The following is a 26,047-nucleotide window of genomic DNA, read 5'->3' on the forward strand; positions in this document are numbered from 1 at the left end:
TTTTACCTGTATTAAACCTTTAACTAGGCAAGTTCATTAAGAACTCATTGTTATTTACCATGAAGGTCTACTAAGTGGCAAAAAGGCCTCCTGTGGGGAACGGGGCTGGGATAAAACCATTTTTAAAAGGTAGGACAAAACACACTTCATGACAAAAGAGACACCAACACTACATAACAAAAGAGACCTAAGACAACAACACAACATGAAAAACAAAGCAGCAGCTCAACACAGTAGCAACATGACATGGCAGCAGCACAACACGACAACAACACAGTGGCAGCAGCACAATGCAACACAGTAGCAACACAACACCGCAGCAGTACAACAACAACACAGGGGCAGCAGCACAACGTAACACAGTAGCAACATGACATGGCAGCAGCACAACACAGTCACAACAACACAGTGGCAGCAGCATCATGTAACACAGTAGCAACACAACACCGCAGCAGTACAACATGACAACAACAACACAGGGGCAGCAGCACAACGTAACACAGTAGCAACACAACACCGCAGCAGTACAACATGACAACAACAACAACACGGGCAGCAGCACAACAACACCGCAGCAGTACAACATGACAACAACAACACAGGGGCAGCAGCACAACGTAACACAGTAGCAACACAACACCGCAGCAGTACAACATAACAACAACACAGGGGCAGCAGCACAACGTAACACAGTAGCAACACAACACTGCAGCAGTACAACATGACAACACAGTAGCAACACAACATGGCAGCAGCACAATAACAATATGAAAACACAGTAGCAACATGACAACAAAGTGGCAACAGCACAGCATGACAACAGCCCAAACATGGTTAGGCACAGACAACAAGGGCAAAAAGGTGGGTGGTTTATTTGCTGTGTTGACTTTCAGTCACAGTGCTTTGGAACAACATTTACACACAGCGGGGGACAGGGAAGAGATTCACATTCCTAAGTAGAACACACACGAAGCTGACCATCCTTGATAATGCATCTGCCCTGGTACTGTATCTGTATGGGAGTAGACGTAGGTAAGGGTCCAACCCTGCAGGAGATCAAAGTGGATCTATCTGCTGCTAGCACTGCAGTGAGACATGAGCTGGGCTAGTCATATCACAGTCATACAATCTACCATCTCACATCCGCACACTGAGTTTAGCACAGTAGTACACCGAACATTTAGCAGGAAACCCTTGGCAAATGGCCAAAAACAAGTAGTGGTTTCCATTTTAGGTCTGTTTATTGATTAGCAGCAAAGATAACAAAAGAAGGAGATCGATGTTGACAATTGCAATGTCCTCAAATGTAGCTTTGGCCTACTCACTCTGGCCTTAAGATGTAATGTCCCTGTGATGAAATTGAGATAAATAGAACTAGGTCATAACAATATTTAGTGATTTATGCAAAACATTGACACCTTATGCTATCCCATAGTTTAAGGTACAGCTGGGAGCGAATAGCCAGGCAGCTCCCTGACCGGAGCGAATAGCCAGGCAGCTCCCCCTGACCGGAGCGAATAGCCAGGCAGCTCCCTGACCGGAGCGAATAGCCAGGCAGCTCCCTGACCGGAGCGAATAGCTCCCTGCCAGGCAGCTCCCTGACCGGAGCGAATAGCCAGGCAGCTCCCTGACCGGAGCGAATAGCCAGGCAGCTCAGCCTGACCGGAGCGAATAGCCAGGCAGCAGGCAGCCCTGACCGGAGCGCAATAGCGAATAGCTAGGCAGCTCCTGACCCCTAGGCAGCTCCCTGACCGGAGCGAATAGCTAGGCAGCTAGGCAGCTAGGCAGCCCTGACTGGAGCAAATAGCTAGGCAGCTCCCTGACAGCTGTGAGGCTGTTTGCAGAGATAACCAAGGTCGGAGATAACCAAGGTCAGGGTGATTCTGTCCCAGTCAAAGGATGGACTGACGGGTGGGGAGTGTACACACTGGGTGGGGAGTGTACACACTGGTACAGTAAATATCGTCAGCGAGCAAAGTCTGTTGCTAAATCAACAGTTACACAACCCCCTCAATCTCATCTTCCTTCACTCATTAGAGCAGTCTGAGCACCTGGATATTACTTCCCTTACATAACGCTCATCTCAAAACACACAATGACCGCTGATGCTTCCCCACACCATTACTAATATTACAGATAAGACCTCCAACCCCTGTGTAAACATCATTATCAACTCTGACGTAGGTAGAGTTAGGGAGGTAGCATGAAGTAGAACAGGAAGCAGGAGTACTCTGGACCTCCAGGCTCTGATTTAAATATCCTCGATATAGACTAATACACTAAAGTCTTGGTCAGGTTTGATTCCCCAGAACATTCTCGCTCTGCGAATTATCCTCGACTGGCAGGGATGATGTAATGTTGTCACAGGAGGACTAAGAGGACAAGGGGAGGAGTCCAGGCAGGCAGGCGAGGGGGGGAGGCAACAGACCAGCTAAGACTACAAGCAAAGGCTATGGCCCAATACTGTTCAAATTACTCATCTGACATGACTGATGAAAGCTACACTTCTCTACTGTGTGAATGAAATCAGTCTGTCATATTGCCTACACTTTAGAGTGGTGTAGGTCTGGGTGCTCCAGTCAAGACATTCCAGCAAACCTGTGTCCACACGCATGTAGCTACATGTCTGTGCGCAAGTTTGTGTCCTCGTGCATGTCTATGTGCACTAGTGTGTGCACTGTAACCTGCTGTTGCCCTTGACAGTCAGCAGCAGACCAAAGCAAAGGAAACAGAAGCCAGCGTGGGCTGATAAGATAGACAACTAAGGGTGTTGTCTGAGGTACAGATCAAAGTCACAAGTCTGTTCTATAGGTCTGATTTAATAACTAGCCTTTTGATATGATGCAATACACATCCCTCTGATCTACTGCCTGAAGGGGTAACCACAACACTTTTGGGGGTAAAATCATGGGGTAAGAGTTGGAGCTAAACAAAACCTAAGCTCTTCGAGGCATTCATAAATGATATTCTTCAAAAAAACAATAGCTACATATCACTAATTTAAACATTCAAAAACGGATGTACAAATCCCACAATGCCCCTTTACAGGGCTGGTTTCCTGAACACAAAGCCATCCGGGACAGATTGAGATAAAAGGCCAAGTAGACCTCTGATCGTGGAATCCTGGCTTCACTCTGCATCAGAGAAGAATGGCTCTGCTGCACATCACTCCAGTGCAGGACCTGCCCTTTCAGAGGCGAACTCCCAAACTACTTAGGCTATTCCCAAACTCTCCGTAGGCTAAATTGAATAAAATATTTCAGCTGCGCCCTTATTTTCTAGAATACAATGACAGATGGAATGCATGGACTGCTTTGAACACAGAGTCGTTGCCCCCCGTCTCATATTTCCTCCACTGTGTACCTCTCTCCTTCTCCATGATTGATCTGTCCGTGGTCACCGTGCTGGAAACAGTGTTATGCAACTCGACTGGGTGTCACTGGGAGTTACACAAACCGTCTTGGACCATTAGTCAGCATAAACAGTGCCAAGGAGCAATTGATGAATGAAAGACAGCCCTACTAGCCCAATATCCTTTTACACACGTTCTGTCTTGGCTAGCTTTTGACTGAGTACAGCCCAGTGGAGGGATATAGTGCACAATTAAGATTAAAATGTACTTAATTAAGAAGCAATTCACCTACTGATTAGTATAATGAACCTTTAAATTATAAAATTTGCAAGAGTTGGAGCTAAACAAATTGTCTTATCACATACTTATTAAGTCTATGACTAGATAAAATGAACTGACGGCAAATGTTTAACTGGGCATGCCTCCCTGAGGAAGTCTGGAACATTCCAGGTCCGTTAGTCACTGCTAAAAACACACCAGTCTTAAAACACACAGACAGACTGTCAAACAAAAGCAAACAGTGCACATGAACACACACAAACCTCTAACTACATCTACAGTCTGTTTGGATAAAAAGTATCTGCATCCCAATTCAATACGTGCACTAGTCTTGACCAGAGCCGTAAGGAGAGAACTCGTGGCCAGAGATTTGAGATGAAGTAACAGAGGCTAACATAATGAGACAGCAGCTGAGGGAAGCCTCCAGAGTCTCCCACTGGGCTTCAGACTCCCTTAAGACAGGACTATTAGGCCAGTAGAGTAGAGTACTGGCTCTGAACCATGCCACACATTCAGAGAAACCTCTAGTCATACAGGAGTATCGTTTTTCCACAACACACAGGAGTTCTTTGGAATGTGGGACTAGATGTAGGCTATAGTGTAGAGTGACAACAGAAGTGTTTGTGCGGTCACAGCAAGGCGATCATGGGTGCAGTGGTCCAATTACAGGCTACTGAAAACCCCCTGAACAAATCACAGGACCCCAATAAGCTATAAAATACTTGTGGCCTTGGGTTAGAGTGTCCGCCCTGAGACTGGAAGGTTGGGTTCCCCCGATCGAGTCATACCAAAGACTTGAAAAATGAGACCTGATGTGTCTCTGTTTGGCACTCAGCATTAAGATATATTGGGGGTAAAGACCTGCACTAGACTAGTGTCCTGTATGGTCGCAGAACATGGCCAAAGACTGAACCACAGGCAGAAAGGTCACTCACTCTTTGGTCAGGATGGGGCAGGACTTGAGCAGGAAGCGGTTCAGGGGCGTGTCCTGGTAGGTGATGTCAGGAGCGGCGGTGGGACTCTTGAGGTTCAGGCAGCGGACGATGACGTACAGCACCGTGGCGACCGCTGCCAGCTTCATGCCGTCGAACATGGCCGGCATCTCCGGGGCGACGATGGTGTAGTCATAGTAGCCTGAGTCTTGGGTGGCCATAGTGCCTCTGAGAGAGACAAACAGAGAAGTAAACAAAGCGTTAGACTGTAAATACTCCACTTAGAACAAATACAGCTAGTACGGATGATCCTACTACACGGAACACATTAAATCAACTAGCCTACATCAGCCATGCTCACTAGTACACTGATTAACTGTACCCTGGACAACAAAACTACATTAATGTCACTTTAAACTTACATCTTGTTCACCAAACTTAATCAGTGGCAGTAAACAGTGTGGACCATGGAACAAACAGAGGGCACAAAGTGGTCTAGCTATTTCTCTGTTAAAAAGAGGAATTCAAGGCATGTAGCCTAGCAACAGCTAAATATGTTTCAGCTGCCTGCTAGCAGCAATGACAGAAGCAGAAAATTAACAAAGCCAATGATGGTAAACAGACTGGCCAAAACAAAAAGAGATGGAGAAGAAAGAGGTAGGCTGGTTTACAGTACAAAAAGAGGAACTTGTGGTATGTAAATATGAGAGTCAGATGATGAGGTAGTTTAGATAAAACAAACAAACTTCAGAACATGGATAGGAAAGAGTTGAGCAATTCTATCAAACAATTATTTACTTACAATTTAGGTTTAAATTCAATAAAAAGATGATCCACTCTGTCCAACAGCCTTTATTTGTGCAGTGACAGAGTCACAGTGACGTGGTCAAATCTGGAAGAAAAACAAACACTTTTATTTAATGTTTTAAAAGCAGGTGTTACGAATTTGCATGATCTGTCAAGACAACCCAACAGAACATCAGAGAAATTGTGCCTCTTCATATCTCCATACTAGACTTCTTTCCTTTAACATGGTTCTACAATACCTGTAGTTCCTCGTCAATATTAAGCACTGACCTCAAACCAGTCATTTGTGACGGATGTGATAAAGTTCATTTGTCTCCTTGGTTAACAAGAGAATGTGCAGTGATCAATCCTAACAGCCCGATTACTAACAGTGATCCCCGCTGTCCTCCACTGCCCCAAATGGAATTCCCTGTAGAGCATGGAATTACTGCGTACTCCAATCAGAAAGAACACTATCTGATAAGAATCAATTACATTAGCCATGGCCACTAAGGTCAGCAGGCCGAGCACTTCTATGAATCCTTTCTAAGGCTGTGTGCACTAGGCCTATATAGGGAATAGGGTGCCATTTGGGATGTAAACTAGGCTCTGTATGTTCTCCTCTATACCATCTAGAATGCATTAGTTATGTCCTAATAACAACTGCAGTAACTATAAGCCACTTTTTTTTGGGGTGGGGGGGGGGGGGGGTTTGAAACCATACTTTGATTTCATGGATGCTCAGAGCTTGCATCCGTAGCGCTGTCTATGAATTTGAGTGTTATTACATTTCTCAAACCCCATTCCTCCACATTTTACTAAAACAAGTGATGGGTGGCCGCTTTGTTGTTGTTTCATGTAAACTGCAGATTGCCTCTGATGTGGGAAGGCCAGTCAGTCATCCAGCATGATCACTGATGTAGCCTTAAATCATTTGGGAGCAGGTGCCTCAATAGGCCACGGATAGCCTGTGCTAAGAATCACCGCCTGCCCTGCCACCATGAGATACAATAACATTCCAGAGCTGCGTAGTTGAGAGATTAGGGAAACCACCACGGGCTCAGCCCCATATCACCATACTCTTTAATCGGTCTGTCACAGTAGCGAACACTTGCAGCTGGGCATGAGTGAGAATGCAGCGCGATGGTTTACCCCAACTTTAACTCTCCTGTTTTAGTTATCATCACATGGAAGACATGTGTATTGGTAGGCAGGTGTAGGAATAATTTGCCTAAGTGTGTGATGATGATGACAAAATAGGAATAGGAACACACTGCATGAGAAGACAATTACCTAGCAAGCTAATTTTGTTAGCCATCTCAGTAAATGCAGATTATCATGGTGCGCAGCAAGTCAAGCCTAGTCAAGGGAAACCCACCACCAGCTACATACAGTACGCACCATGCAGTCCCCGCTGCTTTTTCTATCAATGGCTTTGCCACCGACAGGTAATGCTGGACACAGCAATATTTTAGATGGATTTCGTAAAATAAAAATGTTTTTGTCGACATAAGTAATAATATAGTAAACAAGTAATAGAGGACTAGTACTGTAACGTTAGCTCGATGCTATTTGGCAAAGGGCCCCAACTCACCATCCCTGCTTTTCGCGCATCCACGAGCTTGTGGTGGAATGAATGTTGACAACCTCTCTCGCAGTATGTCAAACCAACATACAGCTAGCGAACTAAGCAAGGTATGTGTTCAAATGGAAAATGACATTTGTTAGGTAGTTAGCATACCTTGCTTAGTTCGATAGTGGTGTGTTCAGCTAGCTAAACCGACGAAAACAACACAGTTCCTTGCGCCCCGTACCTAATCGTAACAGACAGAAATAGCTGGCAAACTAACCTCGTTATTACCGTCCTCTCCTACACCGTGTCCAGTCTTTTCCTTTTCTCCTTTGTGTCTGAATCCGTGTCTTTCCATAGGGATGTTTCTATATTTATCTCGAAATAATTTACGGTCCGTATTTTCTATTATTTCCCTCTCTGTCGATGGACATGCATTAACATGTAGCTACCGCTAGACTGACATCTCGGAATTCACTTCCTATTCCTATCTCATTTGCATACGATTCCCCTTATTCTATTGGGTTACAAACACAGATACGTAATTTCTCTGACGTATTTTTCCCATCTCTTACACAGCGCGGCTCCAGTTTCTTTACAGCGATTGGCTAAAGAAAATGAATATAACTGTATCCCCCAAAATATATTCAGGAAAATAACATGCTTTACATATTCATCCGTAATTTAATATATAGCTAGCTCAATGATCACAACCTATTGCTGAAACTTGTGGAGCGTCGTGCATCAATGTATAAACCAATATAATTGGGTCTCATATAATCCATTTCATGATCAATAGCATATAGTCTTGGAATGTGCAAGAAGCATGAGGATGCCTCCAAACAACAGTTATGTTACACCAATCAATACATTCCCTTTTAGAAAAAAAAAAATCGGAGCACTTTGTTCAGATAACCTACACATTTCAGCTGAATATGTAAAGACTTGTCTTACAAATCCTTTCTTATTCCTTCAAGAAATAACTTTTGTGCAAACACACAACTTTCCCAATGAATCAGACACATTCACAACACTATAACAAATTCATTTTCAAGAGTCAAATGTACTTGTAGGCTTTTGATCTGTAATTACTGTAATTACTTGATGTAAGTTTGACCCATAGAGATAATTACAGTAGTGATTCCCACACTGTGGGAATGTAACATTTTTAAATTGTGTAGTGCATCATCAGTTTTTCTCTTGACATGTTATTACATACCTTAGAGAGTTATGTATAACTTTCCAGAAATGTCCAGATCAACAAGCCCATTTCAGCTAGGGGGGGGGGGGGGGGATGTTCTTCAATTCTGGAAGAGGGTCCTGAGTGAAAAAGTTTGTAAACCCCGAGTTAGAGGACACATTTTGAAGTAGTCCATTTCCTTCTTCTATTACTTCTATGAGTTGGCAAGCAAACTGAAAGGGTGCATACTGCCACCCGGAGTGTGTTGTTTGAACAGGTATATAAGCCAAGGTTGGCGTTTTTGTGCCACCTGTAGTTATGGAATGTTTGCTCACAAGTATAATTAATTGTGATGACCTGGATGGAATTATGTGATCCTTCCTAACCCATAGAAGTCCCTACCCAGTACACTACTTCCAAATGGCGCTCAATGGCGCTGCCCATGCTAAAACGTGCTTTTGGGCACTATAGAGTCCTCTATCTATCTCTATGGTTTGACCATAGCCACAATATTTTCTATTTAATTTGGAAAAACGTCCACTAGGAAGCGATAAAACTCCAAATGTGGACATCAAACCCCCCAGGTCCAGATCTGCAGAGGGAAGGGTAAAGGTACCCACTATAAAGGGTAAATTAGTTACATATAGCGAAAAATGTTAACCTACCATTGTTCAAATACTATAGCCAGACTTCAACAACATAGTTCTCTAAGTACATATGTCTATTCCAAAGTGTTTGTAACAAATATATATAAAGTGAAACACAAATGTTAACACTAATTTTACAGTACAAGGTTTAGGGATCTACCCCAGCCGCCGACGCGCCCACCCGCGCATTAATCCATGGAACCCGCTAATTTAGAACCCGCCTACCTTCCCTGTCAATCTCAGCCGGGAAACTAGCGGCATCACGGTATTATATTATCCATCTGGTCTACTCTCGGAACGAGTGGGGAATTCTCGAGAAATCAACATGAAACGTCACGGGTTTTTGTGCCCTTTGACATTTATTTGCGCTTGTGTCCTTATCGCTGCCGTCTGCTCAGTGAAAGGTGAGTCCCGTTTATTTAGTTGGTTAACTCAAACGACAATATCGCAAGAATCTACTGTTAAAGTCTAATCCTTCAAAGGGACAATCCGGAATTCAAACAATAACAAAGCGACTGACCCGCTACTTGTTTTGGTAAACAGCTGAAAGATGTGGCTTGAGAAATATAACCATTCTCAAATTTACAGACAGACTAACCATCCACGAGGACTGACCATCCGTGAGATCAGAATGATAGTTTTATCCATGTTTTGACGCTATAGACCTACAGTGTATATTTACATTGACTTTGTTTACAAACATTGGAGTAAAACAATCTTATATTTTGGGTTCTGATGAAGTTCATGAAGCATTTTTAAATTATATTCTTCAATAATCAATGGCTATATGTCATTAATTTACCAGATCAAAAAAATGGATGTATTAACTCCAGATTGTCCCTTTTAACGTGCAAGGACTTTATACAGTGCCTTGCGAAAGTATTCGGCCCCCTTGAACTTTGCGACCTTTTGCCACATTTCAGGCTTCAAACATAAAGATATAAAACTGTATATTTTTGTGAAGAATCAACAACAAGTGGGACACAATCATGAAGTGGAACGACATTTATTGGATATTTCAAACTTTTTTAACAAATCAAAAACTTAAAAATTGGGCGTGCAAAATTATTCAGCCCCTTTACTTTCAGTGCAGCAAACTCTCTCCAGAAGTTCAGTGAGGATCTCTGAATGATCCAATGTTGACCTAAATGACTAATGATGATAAATACAATCCACCTGTGTGTAATCAAGTCTCTGTATAAATGCACCTGCACTGTGATAGTCTCAGAGGTCCGTTAAAAGCGCAGAGAGCATCATGAAGAACAAGGAACACACCAGGCAGGTCCGAGATACTGTTGTGAAGAAGTTTACAGCTGGATTTGGATACAAAAAATATTTCCCAAGCTTTACACATCCCAAGGAGCACTGTGCAAGCGATAATATTGAAATGGTAGGAGTATCAGACCACTGCAAATCTACCAAGACCTGGCCGTCCCTCTAAACTCTCAGCTCATACAAGGAGAAGATTGATCAGAGATGCAGCCAAGAGGCCTATGATCACTCTGGATGAACTGCAGAGATCTACAGCTGAGGTGGGAGACTCTGTCCATAGGACAACAATCAGTCGTATATTGCACAAATCTGGCCTTTATGGAAGAGTGGCAAGAAGAAAGCCATTTCTTAAAGATATCCATAAAAAGTGTTGTTTAAAGTTTGCCACACGCCACCTGGGAGACACACCAAACATGTGGAAGAAGGTGCTCTGGTCAGATGAAACCAAAATTTAACTTTTTGGCAACAATGCAAAACGTTATGTTTGGCGTAAAAGCAACACACCATCCCCACTGTCAAACATGGTGGTGGCAGCATCATGGTTTGGGCCTGCTTTTCTTCAGCAGGGACAGGGAAGATGGTTAAAATTGATGGGAAGATGGATGGAGCCAAATACAGGACCATTCTGGAAGAAACCCTGATGGAGTCTGCAAAAGACCTGAGACTGGGACTGAGATTTGTCTTCCAACAAGACAATGATCCAAAACATAAAGCAAAATCTACAATGGAATGGTTCAAAAATAAACATATCCAGGTGTTAGAATGGCCATGTCAAAGTCCAGACCTGAATCCAATCGAGAATCTGTGGAAAGAACTGAAAACTGCTGTTCACAAATGCTCTCCATCCAACCTCGCTGAGCTCGAGCTGTTTTGCAAGGAGGAATGGGAAAAAAATTCAGTCTCTCGATGTGCAAACCTGATATACATACCCCAAGCGACTTACAGCTGTAAACGCAGCAAAAGGTGGCGCTACAAAGTATTAACTTAAGGGGGCTGAATAATTTTGCACACCCAATTTTTCAGTTTTTGATTTGTTAAAAAAGTTTGAAATATCCAATAAATGTCGTTCCACTTCATGATTGTGTCCCACTTGTTGATTCTTCACAGAAAAATACAGTTTTATATCTTTATGTTTGAAGCCTGAAATGTGGCAAAAGGTCGCAAAGTTCAAGGGGACAAATACTTTCGCAAGACACTGTATGTTACATTCAGAGGTAGACTGGCTCTGGCAGCCAAATCAGCCAAAGACTCCAGCTAAGGTTCTAGAAACATAAAGCCCTCTACTCTCGTATTAGATACAACCATAAAGCCCTCTACTCTCGTATTAGATACAACCATAAAGCCCTCTACTCTCGTATTAGATACAAACATAAAGCCCTCTACTCTCGTATTAGATACAAACATAAAGCCCTCTACTCTCGTATTAGATACAAACATAAAGCCCTCTACTCTCGTATTAGATACAAACATAAAGCCCTCTACTCTCGTATTAGATACAAACATAAAGCCCTCTACTCTCGTATTAGATACAAACATAAAGCCCTCTACTCTCGTATTAGATACAAACATAAAGTATACACTTACTGTACAGTACACTGTTTCAACCAACAGTATGTTTGAGTTACAACACGTTTCTGGCATCCTTCTTCCATTACACACCTACTGGTTACTCACAGGTGATCATATTTGTATCATTTACCTGTATTGATTTTATTCAGATGACTATTTTTCACTGTAAAAGAACTAAGCAAAGTAACTCTCTGTAGGCCAACACTTCATTAATGCCAGATATAACGGCTGATTTTGCCTGTCACTCTCATGTCCAGCTCTCTTGTGTTGACTGCTCTGGCCCATACCTCTTGCATCAGACATTTACAACGCAATGTCCCAACTTTTCACCTGTAGGTCTTAGTGAAAAGGTTAAATGTCACAGGAGCTGGACATCCAAATGTGGGCTGGATGATCAAATCAAATTTATTTATAAAGCCCTTCGTACATCAGCTGATATCTCAAAGTGCTGTACAGAAACCCAGCCTAAAACAACAAGCAATCCAGGTGTAGAAGCACAGTGGCTAGGAAAAACTCCATAGAAAGGCCAAAACCTAGGAAGAAACCTAGAGAGGAACCAGGCTATGAGGGGTGGTCAGTCCTCTTCTGGCTGTGCTGGGTGAAGATTATAACAGAACATGGCCAAGGTGTTCAAATGTTCATAAATGACCAGCATGGTCAAATAATAATAATCACAGGGGTTGTAGAAGGTGCAACAGGTCAGCACCTCAGGAGTAAATGTCAGTTTGCTTTTCATAGCCGATCATTGAGAGTATCTCTACCACTCCTGCTGTCTCTAGAGAGTTGAAAACAGCAGGTCTGGGACAGGTATCACGTCCAGTGAACAGGTCAGGTTTCCATAGCCACAGGCAGAACAGTTGAAACTGGAGCAGCAGCACGGCCAGGTGGACTGGGGACAGCAAGGAGTCATCACACCAGGTAGTCCTGAGGCATGGTCCTAGGGGTCAAGGTACAAATCTGTCGTTTTGCCCCTGAACAGGCAGTTAACCCACTGTTCCTTAGGCCGTCATTGAAAATAAGAATTAGTTCTTAACTGACTTGCCTGGTTAAATAAAGGTAAAATAAAAATAAGACAGGAGAAATACTCCAGATATAACAAACTGACCCTAGCCCCCCAACACAAACTACTGCAGCATAAATACTGGAGGCTGAGACAGGAGGGGTCAGGAGACACTGTGGCCCCATCCGATGATACCCCCGGACAGGGCCAAACAGGCAGGATATAACCCCACCCACTTTGCCAAAGCACAGCCCCCACACCACCAACTTACCATCCTGAGAAAAGGCCGAGTATAGCCCACAAAGATCTCCGCCACGGCACAACTCAAGGGGGCCAACCCAAACAGGAACATTACGTCAGTGACTCAACCCACTCAAGTGACGCACCCCACCTAGGGACGGCATGGAAGAGCACCAGTAAGCCAGTGACTCAACCCCTGTAATAGGGTTAGAGGCAGAGAATCCCAGTGGAGAGAGAGGAACCGGCAGAGACAGCAAGGGATAAACGTAATGGGAGGGAAAAAGTTATTGGCACACTCTTTTTAATCAGGAAACAGTCCTTTTCTTGTCATTACTTTTTTTGTGTAGTTTGGTCTGTAAAATGAAGGGATGTCAGTTTCTATGATCAATGATTAGTTTATCATTTAACTCATCATGAATCAAATTTTCATTGCTCAGCTAAGAATTACATTTGAAGTGTGCTTTCAGTCAAGTGATTTTCTTTCTCACTCTCAAATACACTTTTCAAGCTCTGATTTCATTTAATTGTGTAAATCATATTTTTAACATTTATCACATATCACCACTGAAAATATATCACTAGAGCTTCGATAGTGAAGATTTCTACTCTTTGCCTCAGACAATTCCTCGATCCAGAGGGCACTACCTCTCTCAAATGGTCTAGGTGAGTTGTTCCAACCATGGTTCTAGTGATGACAACCCCCATAAACCTAAAAGATCATCAAAGTTGGTGCTTCAAAAGTGTGAAGGGTATTATTTCAGTCCTGTCTGCTATTTTTAGAGTCAATGTATATAATTGAACGCCTGACTCAGACATATTGTTGCCATGTGATTTTTTGATGACTGTCAACCCTGTACTTAAATGTAAAGATATGGTTAGCAGCACAGTCTCATGTTTATTGTCTACGATCACAACCAGTGATTCCTGTAAGAGGCATGTTGTTTACTCTAAATCATTGTAGGTTGAAAAGGAAGAGGAACCACACTTAATGTCCATTTTCTTTTTGGAGAACAGAAATGTATTTGTGTTACTCAACCCACCCCAATGCACACACAGAAGGGTTGGAAGCACAGGGTCAGCCACTGCGCAGCACCCCTGGAGCAGATGGCAACTAGGATATTCAATTCTCACCAGATTTTTACTGTCGGGCTTGTGATTCTACCCGGCAACCCTCCACCTGCTATCTACAACCTAAAAGGGTTCTTCAGCTGTCCCCATAGAACTGTTTAAAGAACACTTTTTGGTTCCAGGTAGAATCCATTTTCATTCCATGTAGAACCCTTTACACAAAGGATTCTATATGGAACCCAAAAGAGTTCTACCTGGAACCAAAAAGGGGTCTCCTATGGGGACGGAAAAATAACCCTTTCAGAACCATGACCTTTTTTCTAAGAGTGTACAGGTGTATGGCTACTGTAATGAAAGGTCTCGCCTCACCTGTAAAGCTTAGGCAACAATGTGCTCAATTATATCCGCATCACTGTACAACAAAACGTGTTTATTTGCAACATCTCTTGGAATACTTATAATGCAGAGATTTTCAGATTATCTTCAGAGAATTTAGAGAACCAGTTTCACTTTGGTGATAGAATGAGCTCTGTATATTCACTCTTATTTGTGCACCAGGAATTTTTACCTCGACCACCTGTTCATGTTGTGTGTTGATAGGTTTAGGTGGTATACCTGGCTCAAGCCCCCTGACCCTCGACACACCTAAGTCTCATTCCACTGCTTACACAATGTCAGATCTTACAACGTCTGTATAGGTATGTTACCTATCAGTTAACCACATCCATCTGTCAGTCGATGACACAGTCAATGAAGTGTCCTGGCACGCAGAAACCATTGGTTGATGCATGCAACGTCTGAGCAGTGGAACGCGTCCCTGGTGTTGTGTACAAGCATTTCGCTACATCCGCAATAACATCCGCTAAATATATGTATGTGACCAATAAAATTTGATTTGATGTGTTTTGTAAGTTTTGGTCATTCCTGAACTGAGGAAAATGGGAATCCACTTCGAGGTACAGTATATTCCTGATCTGTTTATAATCTAGGGAATCCTGCATTCTTTTAGTTTGGAAGACAAACACATTCTGTTAGTGAAGTAAAGCACAGGGGAGGTGAGAATGAAATGCACAGTCCATTTAACATGTCAGTGTGTCTGTCTGGAGCCAGAGCAAAAATCTGTGGCTAGTTCCCATGACAGACTGTTAACATACTGTAGCTGACCAGCCTGCACTCAAGTTTAGGTTCTGGGTTCCGAGATTGATCTTTCGCTGTGTTTAAATGTGTTTCTGAGTATCCAAGCAGCAAGAAAAGCAGAACATAAGTTATTTTGCACCCACGCACCTCATTGTTATTGCAGGTGTAGCGAAATGCTTGTACACAACACGAGGGTCACGTTCCACTTGAATAGCTGACAGTTGGTGAAAGAAACTGAACCGAGTTGATACCATTTATGTTTTATTGTCATGAACCATAAACTCAAAGTCAGGTGTCACTTCTGTTCCCCTTTCCATCCCCTCACTTTCCTGAGTGTAATCAGCAGAGGAATTGTTGGGTTCCAGGTAGAACCCTCTGTGGAAAGGGTTCTACAAAAGGGTTCTACCTGGAACCAAATGGGTTCTACCTGGAACCAAAAATGGTTCTCCTATGGGGTCAGTCAAAGAACTCTTTAAGGTTCTAGATATCACCTTTTATAGGAATCTCCACAAAATCATGAAATGCCTTTAACTTGAAATGCCTCGTACACTTTCAACACAACACTTTCTCTCACCCCTTTGTCAGCTCCTCAAAGGAAGTGTTTTTAACGCTGGTGTTCATGCTGTAACGTGTCTGTTGGTAGTATAGCCAGTATGCTCACTACAAAAGGTTGACAGAGGCTGTTAAACCCACTGATGAATAGAACAGCCCAGGTGAATGGTGAGAGGAGTGAGATCCCCACCATGCAGCCCTCTACATTACATAGACCTGGGTATCTTCTAAAATACTTAGTAATTACATTGTACCAAGAGGGTAAGTACATCAAGTATACCTGTAACTCTATAATAAGCTATTTAGCAATACTTGACAGGGAGCACACCAACTATTTTTCTCAGGCAGGGAGCTTGTTCATGATTGTCAACTCTAATGACCATTCTCAGCTCACCTCTTCAACCTCCTGTATGTCATTGAACCTACCCATTGTAAAGCAACTGATTCTGTTTTATGAACTGGAATAGTATGCTGGTATGTCATGGAGGACTGTAAGGTCACTCTTGGCTTAGTGGAACCATAAAACCACCTGTTTCTGTCCTCTCCTTCCTGTGCTCTGTGAGTCAGCACTTAGGCCCTCTATGACCTCCCAGCTAACATGGGCCCTCAGTATCACCACATCTCCTTTGTGTTCATGGAGGGAAACGACTCTCGTTAGAGTGCCAGTGCCTGTATTCACAAATTGTCTCAGAGTAGGAGTGCTGACCTAATATCAGGTCTTCCCTGCCTGTGTCATCTTATTCATTATAATCTGAAAGCATATACTGACCCTAGAGCAGCACTCCTACTGTGAGATGCTTTGTGAATACAGGGCCAGGAGTCCAGGGGCGTCCCTTATCAACCCTCCAACTTTTCATGCTGTGATGTAAGATATGCTTGATCACATGTAATGGAGAGGCCATTGAGGTGAGGTATAACTTCCTTTTGACACAGAGATTGTCAAACTGTCTAAAACATGGCAGGTGCATGGAGGCTCCATATCGTGCCTTTATGTGGCCACCCTGTGACACTCCTCTCTCTCACCTCATTTTATTCTCTTCCCCCCTCTTTACCACTGTCTCTTCCCCCCTCTCCACATGTCTCTCTCTCTCTCTCTCTCTCTTCCAGGAGATTACTGTGAAGTGAATCTCTGCCATAACGGAGGGACGTGTGTGACCGGGGTGGGGGAGGACCCATTCATCTGTATCTGTGCTGATGCTTTTACTGGAGACACCTGCCACCTCAATGAGACTGGTAAGGAGGAGTAGAGCTTGCCAAATATGGTCAAGGCAGGTCAATGAGACTGGTAAGGAGGAGTAGCGCTAGCCAAATATGGTCAAGGCAGGTCAATGAGACTGGTAAGGAGGAGTAGCGCTAGCCAAATATGGTCAAGGCAGGTCAATGAGACCGGTAAGGAGGAGTAGAGCTTGCCAAATATGGTCAAGGCAGGTGGCCGTATTTAAAAAGCTTTGAGTTTCAAATGGGACAATTCAACATACTCAGCATACTGAGATTTTGGTCTTGTCACTTCATTTTTAGAAGCAAAGCTAATTTCTTGGACTGGCATCCAGGCGCTGGCTTCCATTTCCTTGTGTTAAACCTGACTGTTTTTCAGTAAATGAAAGCATATTCTTGATTTTTTTTTCCTTGAGTGTGTCCCGTCTTTATAATTGGTCAATCCTACCTTAGGTCCCTGCATTCCCAACCCCTGCAGGAATGATGGGTCGTGTGAGGTCATCACTCCGACCAGACGAGGAGACGTGTTCAGCGAGTACGTGTGTAAATGCCAGCCTGGCTTCGAGGGCGTGCACTGCCAGATCAGTAAGTTCCTTACTTGTGACTGTACCTGTCCTAATTCTCCCTGCCGACCCGGGCTTTCCTTCCTTCAAGTAATCCCAGATCTGAATTGGTTGGTAGGATTGGTGAAAGTAATAGGGAAGTAGCCGAACATGGCCAACATGTCTGTACTACTCAGCGTTTCCCCTAGATTGTTGTCTTAAGGTACATTTTTAAATCAGAAACAATTAATGCCAAATTGTTTTAGGTGAGGAGAACCAGAGCTTGGCTTGGGTAGGGTCCACTACCCCAATCCTAACTTTCACCATTCGGTCAAAACAACAAACTGACAGACTGAATGGTGTGTCAATGGCAGGTCGTGTTGAGGCATTATTAACATTAATGGGTGTAAAAGTTGGAAACGCCTGAGACATTTTCCACTCTGTGCATGAGTGTAAGAAAGCATTGTGGTGAGCTCATGATTCATGAAAGACTTTCATTCAGCTCGTTGGAGGGCTGTTAGCTAATGAGGAAATGGCAACCCAGCCAAGCGTCTTAGAGTGAAAAAGCGTTTTTCAGCCATGTTGACTAAATGCAGCATGACTGGGTGAATCGTGGATATGAATCTCCTTTTAATCTCCTGCTTGGGAGGCATAAGATGTTCAGTGTGATCTCAGCTTTTGAAGAAGTTGTGATTTAGCTCTTTAACCTTCACTGGGGGTCCAATCTGGTCCTTACTTTAAAAAAAAAGTTTTTAAATATGTGAGTAGTACAGAAAAGACATTAGCAGACACTCATATCATTAGCAGACACTCACATCATTAGCAGACACTTGTATCATTGGCAGACACTCGTATCATTGGCAGACACTTACATCATTGGCAGACACTTACATCATTGGCAGACACTCATATCATTAGCAGACACTCGTATCATTAGCAGACACTCGTATCATTGGCAGACACTTACATCATTGGCAGACACTTACATCATTGGCAGACACTCACATCATTGGCAGACACTCATATCATTGGCAGACACTCATATCATTAGCAGACACTCACATCATTAGCAGACACTCACATCATTGGCAGACACTCACATCATTGGCAGACACTCACATCATTGGCAGACACTCACATCATTGGCAGACACTCACATCATTGGCAGACACTCGCATCATTGGCAGACACTCGTATCATTGGCAGACACTCGTATCATTGGCAGACACTCGTATCATTGGCAGACACTCGTATCATTGGCAGACACTCGTATCATTGGCAGACACTCGTATCATTGGCAGACACTCGTATCATTGGCAGACACTCGTATCCAAAGGAACGTTTAGTAAGTGCTTACATGGAGCAGAATGGAATAAAACAACTGTATTATCCACATGATATAGAATTGTCCCTTTGGCTTCACACTATGACATAACAGTAACATGACATTAAAGGGGCAATCTGTATTAAATACATCCAGCTTTAGACTTTTAAAATGAATTAAACATACCCATTTCTCATGAGTTTAGATCAACTGTCGTACCCTATTAGAACCCCAAATATAAACTTGTTTTATTCCTTTGTTTATAAACAATGTAATTGCAGTCAAAAACTGTATAGCATAAAAACATTGTTAAAACTATCATTTTGAGATCATGTATGGACAGTCCTTGTATCCATAGCTCTGTCCATGAATTAGAAATATGTTGATTTCTCCAGCCCCTTCCCTCAGCTGTTAACCAAAACAGCAGCTGGGTGGCTTTGTTATTGTATCGAAACTGCAGATTGTCCCTTTAAAACAGTGATGCCATTATGATGACATTTAAAACATTTATTTGGATAACAAAAACCTAAGAATGAGTGTTCTAAACCCTTCTATGATGAGGAGAAGTAACTCTGCCTGCAGTGCATCCCAGGGAAGCGTCGGCTGCTGATGGATGGGCTTTAAAGTGTGTGTGTGTGTGTGTGTGTGTGTGTGTGTGTGTGTGTGTGTGTGTGTGTGTGTGTGTGTGTGTGTGTGTGTGTGTGTGTGTGTGTGTGTGTGTGTGTGTGTGTGTGTGTGTGTGAGACACACCTACTCCTTCCAGGGTTTTTCTTTATTTTTACTATTTTCTACATTGTGGAATAATAGTGAAGACATCACAACTATGAAATAACACATATGGAATCATTTTAGTAACCAAAAAAGTGTTAAACAAATCTAAATATATTTGAGATGCTTCAAAGTAGCCACTCTTTGCCTTGATGATAGCTTTCCACACTCTTTGGCATTTTCTCAACCAGCTTTGTGAGGTAATCACGTGGAATGCATTTCAATTAACAGGTGCGCCTTGTTAAAGTTAATTTGTGGAATGTCTTTCCTTCTTAATGTGTTTGAGCCAATCAATTGTGTTGTGACAAGGTAGGGGGGTATACAGATGACAGCCCTATTTGGTAAAGGACCAAGTCTATATTATGGCAAGAACAACTCAAATAAGCAAAGAGAAATGACAGTCCATCATTACTTTAAGAAATGAAGGTCAGTCAATCCGGAAAATTTCAAGAACTTTGAAAGTTTCTTCAAGTGCTTTGATAAAACTGTCTCTCATGAGGACCGTCACAGGAAAGGAAATCCATCCAGAAATGTATTATGTGTCATTATGAAGTCCCATGTCAGATTCCTATGTTAGGACAAGGTTTATTATGTGTCATTATGAAGTCCCATGTCAGATTCCTATGTTAGGACAAGGTTTATTATGTGTCATTATGAAGTCCCATGTCAGATTCCTATGTTAGGACAAGGTTTATTATGTGACATTATGAAGTCCCATGTCAGATTCCTATGTTAGGACAAGGTTTATTATGTGACATTATGAAGTCCCATGTCAGATTCCTATGTTAGGACAAGGTTTATTATGTGTCATTATGAAGTTCGTTATAGTTAACTGCACCTCAGATTGCAGTGCAAGTAAATGCTTCACAGAGTTCAAGTAACAGACATCTCAACAACTGTTAAATGGAGACTGTGTGAATCAGGTCTTCATGGTCGTAATGCTGCAAAGAAACCACTGCTAAAGGACACCAATAAGAAGAAAAGACTTGCTTCGGCCAAGAAACATGAGCAATAGACATTAGATCTGTGTAAATCTGTCCTTTGGTCTGATGAGTCCAAATTTGAGATTTTTGGTTCCAACCACCGTGTCTTTGTGAGACGCAGAGTAGGTGAACTGATGATATCCGTGTGCGTGGTTCCCACCGTGAAGCATGGAGGTGTAACGGTGTGGTGGTGCTTTGCTGGTGACACTGTCTGTGATTTATTTAGAATTCAAGGCACACTTAACCAGCATGGCTTCCCCAGCGATACCCCATCCCATCTAGGTTGCGCTTGGTGGGACTATCATTTGTTTTTCAACAGGACAATGTCCCAAAACACACCTCTAGGCTGTGTAATGGCTATTTGACCAAGAAGGAGAGGGATGGAGTGACCGGTTCTCCACAATCACCCGACCTCAACCCAATTGAGATGGTTTGGGATAAGTTGGACCGCAGAGTGAAGGAAAAGCAGTCAACAACTGCTCTGCGTACTGTGTGTTGAAACTCCTTCAAGACGGTTGAAAAACCATTCCAGGTGAAGCTGGTTGAGAGTATGCCAAGAGTATGCAAAGCTGTCATCAAGGCAAAGGGTGGCTACTTCGAAGAATCTAAAATATAGAATATATTTTTATTTGTTAAACATTTTTTGTTTGTTTATGACATGATTCCGTATGTGTTATTTCATAGTTTTGATGTCTTCAATATTATTCTACAATGTAGAAAGTAGTAAAAATAAAGAAAAACCCTTGAATGAGTAGGTGTGTCCAAACTTTTGCATGGTACTGTATATAATAATGATAAACTGGTCCTGACAAAAAAATGTAATAAAGTCAAATGGAACTTGCAAAAGCAAAAAAATTGGACTCACGTTGAGCATAAATGATTGGATTAATGGGGTATACAATGTCAGCTCAACAATTTCCCAATTTTAAATTCAGCCATCTTGGATATTTATGTTCAATTGACTTTTTCTAAGTTGCATGTTTTGTGTATACAAGCTTCTACCAGGTTTTCTCTAATACCCCCCTAGCCAGCCAGGAACTCTCCCTCTGAGGCACCTTTACAGCAATTAGCCATTGTCCACTCTTAATCTGAGAAGGCTTTAGCAGAGCGAGGAGAGCTCTGCCAGTCCTGCTCTCTACACAGTAGGCCTAGCTATTGAGAGCCTCAGTGCTAGTTGGGTCAGTAGTTGCCATCTCATTAAAACAAACTGATATTCATGCATGGACTGGTACAAGACTTTTCACATTCCAGATTAGGATCTAGGAGGCTAATGCCACTATAACCCTTGTCCTTTCCATTCATTTCCTTGGTTTGTCCAAGTTTTCCATTGAAAGTCCAGAATCTGATTGAAAAACCAGGCGTGCTGATGCGACTACAAAACTGTAGATGATTCATAGCATATTTATAACCTCTAACTGCTAGTCTGACCACCAGTGTTATTGCTGTTTGGTTGTCACCACCCACATTTGTTCTTGTTCTACCAGACGTCATAGATTGTGTAAGTTGGATCCCAGTACTGTCTTGTTAGTCCAACATGGCTGAAGTTCTCCTGCTTGGGTAGTGGTTGGATATACTGCTGTTTGTTATGGACCCCATTATTCTAGAATCTTCTGCCCTTCCTTCTAAGAATGGATCAAACCACTCTTGACCTTCTGTCAGTGTCCCTGTCTGTCATTGGCACAGACATGGACACATACACACATGCAGGCACACACACACACACACACACACATAGTCTAAAGATACACCTATGGCATTTAATCTACCTAATCAAGGTCAGAGATGTTATTTACCGAGTAGATTCTCAGAATGACTGGAGGGTGCGGTGCGTGTGTGTTTCCTGTGTATGTGCATGCCCGTGGGTGTGTGCTTGTATTTCTCAGTGTGGGTGTGTGTGTTGTCACGCCGTTGAGCGGAATGGGTTTTAGAGTTGGGACCAATCCTCTTAGAGTTAATGGGAACAGTAGCTAAACAGAAGATGTAGTGTTAGTGCTGTCTGCCCCCTAGATTACAACCTGGAAGTGGCTCCCAGGGACACTGCTATAAACACTGTTTTAAACCACTGTGTTTACTGTTTATGGCCTATTTTTAAATTCCCGGGATGAGTAATTACAATATCAAGATGTTCTAGCTCTGTGGTTACCAAATATTTCTGTCCGATGACCCACCAAACCATTTTGGAATTTTCCTGTGACCCACGGGCACTGAATGAACGAACAAAGCAGATTTTTCTAAGGTCCACACCCTAGAACGAATCAGTAATGACTCGCTAACAGGTACCGACCCACCATTTGGGATATACTGTTTTATCTGATAACAATAATCACTTCTAAAATTCCCTGACGGCAATAACTTTGTTGAATCATTTTGTTGTTGTTCAATAAGAAGCAAACAGGGGACCTACCAGTGTTTTCTGTTGCACACCATTTTGCTATGGTTTGCTATGGTGTGGACTAATGAATACAGCCCAGTTTTAGTCCATGCCATTTATAATACAACTGAGCCCCTGGTGGGGACTAGAAAGAGCTGCAGCAGTGGACAGACTACCATAGACTACTCCCAGGTCACCTCACCCTGCAGGCACAATATAGAGCACACCCAAAACCGCAACCCTGCCCTTCACCTGTGGTCATTTATGATGCCTGGCCCCAAAGTTGCCCCCAGCTGTGCCCCTATCATCACCCCTGTGTCTTCGAGAACACACCTGCAGAGAGGCATTATGGAGGCCCACTGGTGGTATTGTGGTGCTTCAAGGTTCACCCACCTGGCTGATTAGCCTGCGTGCCAGGTAGTCTTACCACTGGGCTATATCTGACTTACCTTTGGGGTACAAGTGTACTGCATTTAGCCATCAGGGACTGTGTTCTCTCCTGCTCAGGTCCAGGGAGGGTTTTAGATGTCAGACCCAGTGGGCAGAACTGGTTCATTCTGATGTATTTTCAATCGTTATGGTCCGGTTGCATAGAGAAAATCTAGTTATATGACCAGATAAGGACAACAATGTTTAGTCTTGATGTCTTCCTGAAAAAATCCATCCAGAAAGGTATTATGTGTCATTATGAAGTCCCATGTCAGATTCCTATGTTAGGACAAGGTTTATTATGTGACATTATGAAGTCCCATGTCAGATTCCTATGTTAGGACAAGGTTTATTATGTGACATTATGAAGTCCCATGTCAGATTCCTATGTTAGGACAAGGTTTATTATGTGTCATTATAATATAATAATATAATAGGCCATTTAGCAGACGCTTTTATCCAAAGCGACTTACAGTCATGTGTGCATACATTCTACGTATGGGTGGTCCCGGGATCGAACCCACTACCCTGGCGTTACAAGCGCCATGCTCTACCAACTGAGCTACAGAAGGACCACTATGAAGTCCCATGTCAGATTCCTATGTTAGGACAAGGTTTATTATGTGACATTATGAAGTCCCATGTCAGATTCCTATGTTAGGACAGGGTTTATTATGATGACATACCCAACTTCTATGTAACTGTGTCTATCTCTTGTGCTTGTCCTGTCTAGATGTGAATGACTGTGAGAAGCAGCCATGTAAGAACGGTGGGATGTGTCGAGATCTGGATGGTGACTACACCTGCCTGTGCCCTTCACCCTACGTTGGAAAGCAATGCCAGCTCCGTAAGTATAGGGCAGGGGAACCGCTGCATAGGAGAGACTGAAACATGTCTACTACTCTGTGTGCTACACATTATGAACGGTCTCTCTTTGTACTTTAAGTCACAACCAGTATGTCTATATTAGAGATTATAACCTGTTTCTGTCTCCTATATAAGACATATGTATGTGTTTGTTCCAGGTTGTATATCTCTGATGGGGATGGAGGGAGGAGAAATCGTAGAGTCTCAGATCTCGGCCTCCTCTGTACACTATGGCATTATGGGTCTTCAGCGCTGGGGTCCAGAACTGGCCCGGCTCAACAACCAGGGCATGGTCAACGCCTGGACCGCCGCCAACCATGACAAGAACCCCTGGATGGAGGTTAGAGAACCAAGTCAGTTTAGTAAATAATCACTTGTTGTGGTAATCGTGTTCTCAAATGGTAGGTCATAACCCACTGGTGGACTGTGGCCAGCACCTCATGGGTCCAGACTAAACTTTGGCTTGAAACATGCTTTTCTACTTGATGAAGTCACCCGATCTGGCCTCTCTATGGACATTGTCATGGAAAAGAAATGAAACACTTTTTAGATGTGTCTGAATGATGCTACACAGCTCTAGTAAAGTCTAAGCATAGTACCCATAGTACCCATATAAACAGACATACACTGTACTCTCAGGAAGAAAGGTGCCATCTAGAACATAAGTGTTCTTTGGCTGTCCCCATAGGAGAACCCTTTGAATAACCCTTTTTGGTTCCCGCAATAACCCTTCTGGGTTCTATGTAGAAAACTTTCTAGCTGGAACAGAAACATTGTTCCTATGGGGACAACTGTAGAAACCTTTTGGAACCCTTTATTCTAACAGTGTATCATCTAAATCCCAGTGGGGAGGATGATTAGTGGTTTGACCCCTGTCTGACCTCTCTCTGACCTCTGACTCTAGATCAACATGCAAAAGAAGATGCGCCTAACTGGCATCATCACCCAGGGTGCCAGTCGAATGGGCATAGCTAGGTACATTAAGGTCTTTAAAGTGTCTTCCAGCTTTGATGGTAAGACCTACACCCCCTACAGACCAGCGGGACAGAGGAAGGACAAGGTGACTTTACAATACGAGTTTACCATAGTAATATTCATTTATAGTTAGTGACTCAGGGTAAGTTATTTTAAACAGTTGTCCCATTTCCTACAGTCTACAATAACTTATAACGGGTCAGATGTGTTTCATCCTCTTAATGGTTAAGGTCAGAATTGTGGGAGGTTTAAGCTGTTCCTAGATCTGTTCCTACTGGCATGTTTTACTTGGACCTGTACAGTTGCTCCCACATGAATGCCTGTAACAACTTGGTGACATCACTTCTGTGCTCTGTGCCACAGGTGTTTGTGGGTAACATTGATAATGACAGCACCAAGACCAACCTGTTTGACCCTCCCATCGTGGCCCAGTTCATCCGCGTCATTCCTGTGGTGTGTCGCAAGGCCTGCACCCTGCGTATGGAGCTGGTGGGCTGTGAGCTCAATGGTAAACAGACACCTCTACACGGGGAAATAGAGTGGAAAGACGACTAGACTGCATCTCAATAGTTTTAATTGGCTTCCTTTCCTCCTCGTCTCCGTCTGCATCGATCTGGAAACTCAGGACAGGTGATAGAAATGTGATCTGGCCATTTGGTGTCTTGTTTTTTTACATCAGATGGTAACAGGGAGATAAAGAGAGGAAGCCACTCCAGACTATTGACATGCAGCTGTAAATAAAACCCCATTCAGAGTCCTCTGCCTGAACCACAAATAGACCTTGAGAAAAGTTACAAGCCCACCAAGTAAAAGGCATTAAGTTGGGTACATGCGGTCTCCTTGTGTTGACACTGTGGCTCTTCTGTCCAGCTTGCTGACAGTAAGAGGGGTTGTTTAGATGTCCTAACATGAGTCTAGATGTAGTTCTGTTTAGACCACATACTGTAGGGAATGGTTTGGACAGCATTCAGAGGGAGACCCATGCAGTG

At 43.0% G+C, this 26,047-nt stretch overlaps 1 protein-coding gene and 1 pseudogene across 2 annotated transcripts in view; one reads left to right on the top strand and one right to left on the bottom strand.

Moving 5' to 3' along the window:
* LOC124026044 overlaps positions 1–9,099 on the bottom strand; it is a 26,971-nt pseudogene extending 17,872 nt beyond the window's left edge.
* The window catches only part of LOC124026043 (lactadherin-like), a 23,196-nt gene continuing 6,124 nt past the window's right edge, over positions 8,976–26,047 (top strand). For both annotated transcript variants that reach the window (XM_046339221.1, XM_046339222.1), the window contains exons 1-7: positions 8,976–9,150; positions 16,692–16,817; positions 17,253–17,384; positions 23,950–24,063; positions 24,242–24,423; positions 24,988–25,143; positions 25,422–25,566. In XM_046339221.1, coding sequence (XP_046195177.1) covers positions 9,072–9,150; positions 16,692–16,817; positions 17,253–17,384; positions 23,950–24,063; positions 24,242–24,423; positions 24,988–25,143; positions 25,422–25,566 — 934 coding nt within the window. In that variant the 5' untranslated portion in view covers positions 8,976–9,071. The remainder of the gene's footprint in view (positions 9,151–16,691; positions 16,818–17,252; positions 17,385–23,949; positions 24,064–24,241; positions 24,424–24,987; positions 25,144–25,421; positions 25,567–26,047) is intronic.

The sequence above is a fragment of the Oncorhynchus gorbuscha genome, unplaced genomic scaffold (genome assembly GCF_021184085.1).
Source record: "Oncorhynchus gorbuscha isolate QuinsamMale2020 ecotype Even-year unplaced genomic scaffold, OgorEven_v1.0 Un_scaffold_2528, whole genome shotgun sequence".
Taxonomy (NCBI): Eukaryota; Metazoa; Chordata; class Actinopteri; order Salmoniformes; family Salmonidae; genus Oncorhynchus; species Oncorhynchus gorbuscha.